Source organism: Salvelinus sp. IW2-2015, unplaced genomic scaffold (genome assembly GCF_002910315.2).
Source record: "Salvelinus sp. IW2-2015 unplaced genomic scaffold, ASM291031v2 Un_scaffold7584, whole genome shotgun sequence".
Taxonomy (NCBI): Eukaryota; Metazoa; Chordata; class Actinopteri; order Salmoniformes; family Salmonidae; genus Salvelinus; species Salvelinus sp. IW2-2015.
Window position 1 is genome coordinate 1 of NW_019948844.1, and position 10,561 is coordinate 10,561.

The 10,561-nt window shown below is 48.7% G+C and overlaps 1 protein-coding gene across 1 annotated transcript; it reads left to right on the top strand.

Annotated features, from left to right (window-relative positions):
- Positions 1–6: 6 nt before the first annotated feature.
- Positions 7–1,436, top strand: LOC112079319 (hepatocyte nuclear factor 1-beta-A-like). Its single transcript, XM_024145313.2, has 3 exons — positions 7–112; positions 462–732; positions 1,118–1,436. The coding sequence occupies exons 1-3, from the start codon at positions 46–48 to the stop codon at positions 1,419–1,421; spliced, it is 642 nt and encodes a 213-aa protein (XP_024001081.2). The 5' UTR covers positions 7–45; the 3' UTR covers positions 1,422–1,436.
- Positions 1,437–10,561: the final 9,125 nt, after the last annotated feature.

The following is a 10,561-nucleotide window of genomic DNA, read 5'->3' on the forward strand; positions in this document are numbered from 1 at the left end:
CTAAATCAGTCTCACCTCTCACAGCACCTCAACAAAGGCACGCCCATGAAAACTCAGAAGCGAGCGGCGCTCTACACCTGGTATGTCAGGAAACAGCGGGAAGTTCTCAGACGTAAGTTAATATTTGAGTTTCTCACACAGCCTTTGATACAGTTAGAGTCACAGAGGTGTGTTGGCCTGGGCGTCATAATACTAATGGCCATCCACAACACAATTTGCATGAAAATAAATGTAATATCTCGGCTCTACATATGGTCAGCATCATATTCTAGTAAGCCTATGCCTGAAATGTGTCTGATTTATCATTAGGGCCTAGGCTACATATTGTGAAATTGTCCCTCATTAAATTATGCCTTATTTCTTCGTATTGTCTTATTGATTTATTTTGTCTCCATTCCACCCAATACAATGTTTTTATGTGACATGAGATGCATCAAATGTACCTTGTTCTTATTTTCCAGAATTCAACCAGGCAGTGCAAGGTTCTGTCAGCAATATGACCGACAAAGGCAGTCAGGATCAGGTGCTGTTTTTCTTCCCAGAGTTCAACCCTCCTGGTCAGGGTATGGGGCAGCAAGGGGAGGAGGTGGGCTCTGAACCTTCCTGCAAGAAAATGAGACGGAACCGTTTCAAATGGGGGCCTGCATCCCAACAGATCCTCTACCAGGCTTATGAAAGACAGAAGAACCCCAGCAAAGAGGAGCGGGAGGCTCTGGTGGAGGAGTGCAACAGGTGAGCGGAGGACGCTTTGGAGAAGGAGAAAGTTACACCTTTTGGGTTGCGTCCCAAATGCCACCATATTTCCTATTTAGTGCACTGGTGCCAATATGGCTCTGGTCAAAAGTAATGCACTATACAGGGAATAGGGTGCCATTTGGGAAAAAGTGACACAACTTTGTTCTTCCATTCAATAATTGAATGTTTGGCACATCTTATTTGATACTAACTCCATTATTACAGCAGCATATGGCCCTAGATTAGAATGATTTTGACAGGGTTGAATGTCTCTCTTTGTTTACTGTATCCAACTATCATTCCAATGCAACTACCATTATATTTCCCCTTTGTTCTTTTCCATTTTATTCCATTGATACTATTTCAATCTTTCATCCTACAGGGCTGAGTGTCTCCAGAGAGGGGTGTCTCCGTCTAAAGCTCATGGGCTGGGCTCTAACCTGGTCACTGAGGTACGGGTCTATAACTGGTTTGCCAACCGGCGTAAGGAAGAGGCCTTCCGTCAGAAGCTGGCAATGGACGCCTACCCCATACCCATCCACAGCATGAACCCTCTCCTGTCTCACAGCCACAGCTCTCCACACCACCACAGCTCCCAGACCAGCGCATCCCCCCCTAGTAAGATGCAAGGTAGCGTCTCCACACCACATGCATACCACAGTACATTACTCTGCTATTATATCTAATATAATACTACACACAATCATGGAATCATAAAAAATGTGGGCTTTCCTCTTTCTGTACCTGTCCCAGCCATGATCTGAGTGCATTTAATCACTATGGTATCCTGATCAGGGACATGTCTTTGACAGTTAGAAGAACAATGGTTGGCAAAATAATTGGATGATTTTATTTTCATCCCCAAGCAAGAGTGAAAAGAGGGAGAGAAAATGGTTGATGAGATCAGGGAGAGAGAAGAGAGAGGGCAAATGATCAATAAGAGTCACTGAGGGAGCTGAGCAAATGTCATTGTTATTCTGATATTTGACAACACACTGAGAACAATCCACATTGTACCTGCAATCTCCACTCCAAAGTCAGCAGGCAGGCAGGAGCAGGAGAGTGGCACAAAGAGCAGCAGTCCTGTGACAGGCCAGGGTCAGGGCAGGGTCACGGAGGGATTCAGCGCTAGTTGAACATATAACCACTACTTCCACATTCACTCTATAAGCATAAGGTCGGTCGGTCAATGGTGACTTTTTGGGGAATCAACAAAGTTCCTGAAGTTGTAAAGAGGAAATCCAACAAACCGACCGTTAAACATCATAATGCTGTTTGCACTCAGTGCAATTTAGCCATCTACCGGCGTCTATAAGAGATCAAATGGAGCTGATATCTTGGCACAGCATTATCCTCAGTGCCATTGCTCACCTCCATAAAAGCCATGATTGGAGAAACTCAATCAAAGCCCCTTGTCGTTCTTTCAAGTTAGAACACGAGGTCAACTCTCTAGAAAAACAAACCGTTTGCCTCGGGTTGCTCTTTTACCTTTGGTTATACTGGGCCCATTAGCCCATGCTCTGTTTGCTTGTGGTTTTTCCCAGCACACCTGACCAAGCATTGACCTCAGGTTGCAAATTGAGGAGCTAGGTTCAGTGGTAGGCTTGTGTGGAGGTGAGGGAGAAGGGGCTGGTTGTAGAGAGGGAGAGGGTAAGGGTCAGAAGCGGAAGGTACTTTGCTCCCCTTAGCCCTCGGTTGCCTGCTTACAAGGTGTCCTGCCGGTGTGCTGCCAACAGCATCAGCTGTTTTTCAGTGTCAGCCCCTGGCCTGACAATAGCACCCCAGCAGGTTGCCTCATTGAGTTGCTAGGCCACGGCCTGTGTTATGCATGCTTAATGGACAGTTAAAATCCTTGGCTACTACATCTCCCAGTCCTTTGATAAGTGGCTCCCCTGACTTCTCATCTCTATACCCCAGCCTGGCAGGGGTCCCTATTGTCTGTGGCGTATTGGAAGACTGCAGTGACTGTAACCTAGGTTCATTTATCACTGCTGGGCCTTGGGGAGGGCCTATTTTAAAGCCTCCCCCCTCACCTTTATAGGGCGTCAGTATAGTGGCCGAGGGAGGCTGGGGCTGGGCGCTCTCTGCAGAGCAGCAGGAGCTGTCCTCTGGGGTATTGGCTCTTTTCTGGCCAGACAGGACTGATGACCCCTTGTGCTCCAGCCTATAGTGAGATGTGGGTAACCCCCTCCTTCAGCGCCACTAAAACAGTTATGTGAGGGAGGTCACTATCAGGTCACATCAAGGAAAACGTCTTACTCCTGGAATTTTCATTGATTCTCTTACTTCTGTTGATAAGGGTGAGTTAACTTGATTGTTCACAATGGGAGAAACAGTCAAATAGTATTTTGGGGGGAAAGATGAGGTTATTCTACCATCAGTGTTTGGTAAAAGACCAAACCAAAACAAATGTATAGATAGATATCTTCTGTTACTAGTCACGTGTAAATACAAACATGTAATAGGTGATTCACACACACTGTTGGTCCAATCAAACTGTTTCATCAGCTGAATGATCCATGTGTCTGAGGCCATAACACTTTTAGGGCCATAGTTTCCCTTTGGATCATTCATTTAACCATACAACCTACGTTTTTATTGAGACTAGGCAATTGGAATTGAACCCTTTTCTAAACGAAACAGATGCCAATACGTGTGTGTTTGTGTGTGTGTTTCACCATACGTCATGGGAAAGGATGTCCTGACCATACTGTTGTGTTGTGTATAGTTGTCATGTTTCTTTCTTTGAGGGTGAATCTGGAAAGAAGTAGAGGGCGCTCAACCAACGTGAGTCGAGGTGCAACCCCAAAATGTGATCCTCATTGAAAAGGAACAGGCACAACGCTCGCTCACCATTAAAAACTCATTGTTTTATTTGAAGCTAAAAGATGAACGTTTCAGCCACATGCGGGTGAATCTGAAAGCTAAGCACAGGGAGCAGTTTCACACATCTCTCAGCAAAGTATAGAGGTGGGCGGCTTTTCTTTTCTGTTGCTACTTCTGTGTCAATAATATTGAATGTAAGTGTTGTCCAGAGTTCTAAATAGGCCCTCCCTTTATGTTGACCTGCATCAAAGCTGAGATAAAAACGCTGACGTGCCAATCAACCCAGATAATTCAGCAACAGTAGCATCTTTTTCACCAGAATGTGCTAAGAGATTGAATTGAACCCCTGATAACCTGCTGATATTTCATTTTTTAGTATATTCCCTCGTCTCACATGGCAAAGCCTGCTGATTCAGGAATTTCCCACCTAATCTGACACATTGGAATGGTTTTAGCTGTAAAATTGTGTGTGGTTCAATAGTGTGGTTCAATACCTGGTAGACTGGTGTAATGGGCACGTTCTATTCATTTGGTAATCCTCTGAAAACAGTGTTATTTAATTTAATAACAGTGAGAGTAAAACCCCATATTATAGGAGGGAAAAATAGTGAGCAGGTTGTGTTGCCTCAATGCCTTGTGTCACCCAAGGCTATGTGGGAGTTTGCCTGGCCGTGGGATAGAGAGGCTAGGCCTGCCTACTGCCTGGCTCTGCTCTGTCCACTGGGAGCCCCAGCCTGGTCAGAGAGGTACCAAGGCCTGCTACGTCCTGCAGAGACCCGGGAGGTCTCTCATATGCACCGAAGCTTCAATGACCAGTGCCTGGGGATGGGAAGAGGGGCTTTGATATTACATGGGTCACACAGAGCACTGAAGCCTTTTAAACCTGCTGCAACTCCCTGCTGCCTACGCTATCACTCCCCTTCACAGGGTTCTCACCTTCCCCCTGGTCTACTTCTAGTCTCCCCTGGTCCAGTGCTCAGGGTGCTTGGTATTGTGCTTGATTTAGCTCAAACCATATTTCAGCGGAGAATTTAGTGATAGAGAGGAGCTAGCTACCTTTTTTTAGGATGTAAATAAGAGCAGATGTAGGACACAGTCTGAAACTGGCCAAATGTCATGCAGCCAGAAAATACAGTAGTTGTTAAAATGTTGGCTTGTTTTTTTTCTCTAAACGAACGTTATATTGAGGAAGTAAGATTTCTTAATCTCAAGCTATATTGACAGCATCTTTATAATATCCCAATAACAAACTGGGGGTGCATAGGTTGGTATGTGGACACCGCTGGCCACCCCACTGGTGTCCCAGAAATGGAGCCCTCCTCCTCCTTCCAAATGACCAATTGCCTCAGACAGACTAGACGACGGAAGCTTTCCTGACTGGGATTGGGGTTCCCTGCAGCCAGAATTACTGCCTGACACAGGAAAACAAAGCTGGCCTGAATAGCACCTCTCTCCCCTTGACACTTTACAGGATGTCCAGCTTGGAGATAAATGCCTGTTTATGAGTCCTCTGCCATTGTGAGGGTATGGGGGTCATGGGCCTGATGGAGTGCGTTATTGTTCTGTAGCGGTGTTAACAAGGGCTGTGGGGTTGCTAGTGTGATGTTCAAGACAATATGAGGTCTGTCTGTGGTTCTCTTGTGGTCTGCCTGGACAACATGTTTGTTGTTAGTGGATGAAATACAGTCAAGATGAAAATGGTAAATTCTTTGGTCTGATTTAGTTGTATTTCCCAGGCAGTAAAGCATGTTTTTACTAAGGTAAACTTTATTTTGAGTGAGATACGGTCTCCCATTCTTTTATGGCAGACATATGATGCTTGGTGTCTCCTGTCTGTGACTGTCTGTAGCTGTTTGGGACTGTCTGTGGCTGTCTGGGACTCTCTGAGACTGTCTGTGGCTGTTTGGGACTGTCTGTGGTTGTCTGGGACTGTCTGTGACTATCTGGGACTGTGACAGACAGGGCACTCAGTGTGACATGCGTGGGTCAGGGACAGAGGGCCCAGGGAAGATCCGGGATCTGAGAGTAAACACTGTCACAGTGGTTTTGTCCCAAATGGCACCCTATTCCCTACATTGTGCACTACTATAGGCCCTGGTCTAAAGTAGGGCACTATATAGGGAATCGGGTGCCATTTGGGACTGGCTCAGTGTCACAGCCCACTGCTCTGCTCTGCAGGGGGGAGGGAGGGAGACTCTGTGTGAGACTGAGACTACAGGATAAGAATGTGTTTGACATTGGTTGTAAWTGTGTAATGTTTGCTCTGTTGGTATCAAAGGGGGCCAGGATTGGCAAACATCRATTTGARAGGAGGAGAGCAGCATTCCTTTGGCCCCCGGTGGCCAATGGAGGTGGGAGACAACAAGGGGTCTAGACACGGGATTAAGAGATGGGTTATTCAGTGATGTCACAGAATTCAGTGACTAAGTGTTTGGAGAGTGGAAGGATAGGTGAGAACATAACAGGGTTCCCTATTGATGACATACTGTACATAGAAGGCATTTCTTCACTTTCATAGGTTTACCTGGGCACAGAGGGATCCTTTCCATGCTGGGTAGGAATCACTGTGCTGCCATATTTATAGACCTATCCAAGGCCTTTGTTATTGTCGACCCTCCCCTACTCATTCAAAGGTTGTCTAAAATGGGCCTCGACCAGGCGTATTACAAGTGGTTTGGGAACTATCTGTCAGACAAGACACAATATGTGCTTTCTGATGGTGTCAAGTTACCTCGATATTACAAAAGGTGTCCGGCAGGAGTCTATTTTTTGACCTGTACTCTTTTCTATTTGTATAAATAATATTGTTCTATCTGAAAAAACCTGGAACATCGATCTGTATGCAGATGACACTGTTATGTACGCTATTGCCCCTACGGCTGACCAGGCTATGTTGGAGCTGCAATGTGATTTTGTTGCTTTGATTTAAGATTGGTACGGAATGCGGGAAAAACTAAATGTTTGCTGCTTTATAATTCTCATAGAAATATTTCAGATGCTTACACATTTATGCAATGGATGGTTCTTTCATCGAGCAGATTCCCGTCTATAAATATATGGCCCTTTGTCACGCCCTGACCATAGAGAGCTTTTTATTCTCTATGTTGGTTAGGTCGGGGTGTGACTAGGGTGGGTCATCTAGGTGTTTGTTTATATGTTTATGTTGGCCTGTTATGGTTCCCTATCAGAGGCAGCTGTTTATCGTTGTCTCTGATTGGGGATCATATTTAGGCAGCCATTTCCCCTTTTTGCTTTGTGAGATCTTGTGTCTGTGTAACTGCCTGTGAGCAGCCCAGAACGTCACGTTTCGTTTGTGCTTGTTTGTTTTGTTTGGTGAGTTTCGATTTATTAAAATATGTGGAACTCTATGCACGCTGCGCCTTGGTCCATTCATTATGACGAACGTGACAGAAGATCCCACCTCAACTGTACCAAGCAGCGTGCCCGGGAGGAGATGGCATCCTGGTCTATAGAGGAGGTTGAGGAGAGAATAGCCTGGACTTGGGAGGAAGTATTGGAGAGATATGAAAGCCTGCCGGGGAAGCAGGCGGAAGCAGCGAAGGAGCATCAAGGCTGAAGAAAGATGTCTCTATAATACGGTATCTCGCATCACGCCTCGAGTACTCTAATCTGCGCTCCTTCCAGGACGCCGGCCACTCTGGTTCATACCGTACTGTGTCTCCAGTGGGCGCGCGCGCGACTCGAGCTCCGCTCACGAGCTACGATGGGCACGCTCACTGGGCTTGTCGACTCTCCTACAAAACGATACCTCTTAACCGCAACAAGCGGCAAATTCAATTAGCGTAGAGAAGGAGACTAGGGCACAAACTCACGGCCCTGGAGGTGCGTGTCATCAGCCTGGTAGCCAGGCCTGTACGCGGGTCCCATACTACGCAGTGGTGGCAGCAGGCCCAGTATTATTAGACCTCGCTCCAGTGGCCGAGCCAGCTTTGGACTCCTGTCTAATGCTAGTCCAGTTATTGTCCTACGCTGCCGTCCTACCTTCTCATCGGGCAGCAGCACCGTCGGACAGGGCCCTTCGTTGTCTCTTGACGTGTGGCGTCTCGTCTCATCCTCAGGCATGGCCCGCGCTGGCTCCGCCTTGGTTAAACCCTGTAACCCTGTGATCCCTCTCATCTGGATCGATCGTCTACAGTGATGTCGCTCTCAACGGGAGGTCTGTTGTGCCGGGAGGAGGACCTCCACAGTTCACAGTAGTGCCGCTGCTTGGCCACGTCTCTCCTTCACCTCGGGGGTCACATCCAGAGGGTACACACTTCTCTCGCGCACACTACGGGACTCCTCTTTTCTCATGCATACATCGATCAATCAAATAGATGTCGCCTCTTGGCTGCTGGATGATTTCTCGCACTTCTCTCACCTCTGATAACGCAGGTAACGACACTACTAAATTCTGTATAGCTATCTGGCCCTTCGTTTTGAACACTTGTGATTAACAACCACCCGTCCCAGCGAGTCTTCAATGCCATAAAATCACACTTACTCCTTCGTGGCTCCAATTGCTACTTAACCTACGAGAGCTAAAGTACTTAATGCCATGCTCTTCAACCGATGCGTCTGGCGCCTGCACCTGCCGACGCCTGTCCAAGCATCAACCTACTCTGGACGGCTCTGACGGCTAGAAATACTGTGACAACTACAATACCATAGGTGTCCTGGTTAGACTGTACAACTCTCCTTCCAGAGCTCCAGCACAGTCAAAACACTCGCCCAATCCCAAGTTAACATCCTAGGATGGTGCGTGCTGTCGTCCAGACTTTGCCGCAATCAAAGCCATCCTTACACTCATGCTGGCAAACATAGCCCTGTGTAAAACTGGGACCATCCTACCGGTGCCTATCCACTCGACCTTCGGTGATCCGTGCATATCTCGTGATCAAATCGACGCCACTCACGAGCCAAGCCTCTACTCAGTGGCAGACCCAATTATTCACTTAAGAGGCCAGTACATCGGCAACGGTCTAATCACGGTGGCCATGCCGTTTTTTGTACCACCCTAGAGTGGCCGCAATTCATCTCACCTCCACCGCACACCACTGGCGAGTCGCGCGCTCGTTCGATCAAACGACCTCGTCGGTGGGCCTCGGCCCTCACGCTGTACACTCTCTGACGCGTTGCCGCGCATAGGCGCAATGCAGCTCCAGTAGCGCCTCGCAACAGTCCCACGTTGATCTGCAGGTCACTGTACGTCGAAGCAATTCCCGCCCCTACGCTCGGTATAGGAGTCCGCACGTTGGCGCCCCTGTGAGATTCGCATCGTGCTGGACATTCTGATGGTCGCAACTCGCGTTCGATACCCTGTGACCGAGCACACCTGGAAGGCTGGTAGAACACTGGGCGCTCCACTCACGAGGAAGTGCTCTCTTAGTCGTCGTCGTGGTCACACCACAGCACGCGGCAGGCGGCAGTGCTAAGCCTGCGTTGACAGGCAGAACAGGAAGTTATCATGTTTGCGTCGGAGGACGCCCTTGCTTCCTTCGGCCACGTGTAGCTCCAGCTCTCTCCCAGGTCACCAATGAGCTGTCTCGGCGGAGACAGATACTCACCAAGTACACTCCTCACTGGAGACTGAACTCTGCGAGCCGAACATGATTCTTCCCCACGTCACCAATGAGCTTTGAAGCAGCCAGATGTCAGAGCCACGCTCATCAGATTAAGCTCCTGCAAGCCTGGTTTTTCTCTCCAAAAACCCAAAAAAACAAAAAAAACTACCCATGCTATAATTCTAGCCCAAACACTAAGCCTTTTACTACTGTACGATCTCGATCTAGATTTTTGTTCCTATCGCGAGCGTCACCCGATGTTCGTTACCAGCCAACATCTAGTTTCCATCTGTCTCCTACGTTCTCTGGCACACGCTCTTCCTCTATCTATCCGCAACTCGCGAGTAACCAACGACCGCGAGATCGTGCACGCTGTTCTAGCTCTGTATATGGTTATCTGTCGTGCTCTCGGTAAGTCTTGCACAGTTCGTAGAGCTGGTCTCGCGCAGTCGCGCGGAAGACTGCGCTCTTCAGCTGTAAGTTTGTTTCCATTGTCGGATTCTCACGGTAGCCTCCACTATGCACGGGGGTTTCTCTGTCTGAGCCTTCCCAGCGAATGTGCCTCCTCTACTCCAGTCGACGGCGTCCGTGTCTCTACCACATGGTATCTACTAGAGCTAGCTCACTTCTCTGTTGTTAGTTGTGTCAGACTCGAGTATCCAGAGTAGCTCGGCTACTCTAAGATCAGATGTATATTGTTCCTTTAGCCCTCGCGCAGTGGTGGATTAGACCTTATTCGGCTGTCGATCTCTCGGATTCGTAAATTCACTGTGGTGTCACCAGCTGCTCCTTCTTCTGGCTTTCACCGGAGTACCTGAGGGCCAGCCGACGGGGTCCGGCGAGAATTCGTGTAAACTGTGGACGGACACGAAGTAGCGCTCTCTCCACACTTATCTGGGCCTCGCTAGCTCTCGTTCTCACGAGTGACAGATGGGATCGTAACACTCTGTTGTCACACATGAGTATCCCTTTCATACGATGACAGTGTCCACGAAGACAGAGTATTTCCCCCTCAAAAAAATGTGGGGCCACAAAGGCAAATTTGTCAGGGTCTGCTCGGAGCCCGGCAACGATACGTGTCGGAAATCGATGCAACTCATCGGTGGTGTTACTGTCGATGCTCAGGCGGTTTTCAGTCCGGCTCTGCGAGTTCCTTCCGGACGCCTCGCGATAATCTCGCGGTCCGGAGCTTCCGCCGACAATTCACGGTCCGGTTCCTCGCGCGACGATCCACGGTCCGAGTTCTCTGGCGACAACCCACGGTCCGGTTCTTCCGGCGATGAGCCACGGTCCGGTTTCCTCCGTGAGAGTGTCCACGAGCGGAGTGGGTACTTCGCCCCGCACCGGAGCCGCCCGACGGTAGATGCCCACCGCGGACCCATCCCTCCATTGAGTCAGGTTTGTGCGGTCAGAGTCGGCGACCTTTTGGGGGGGGC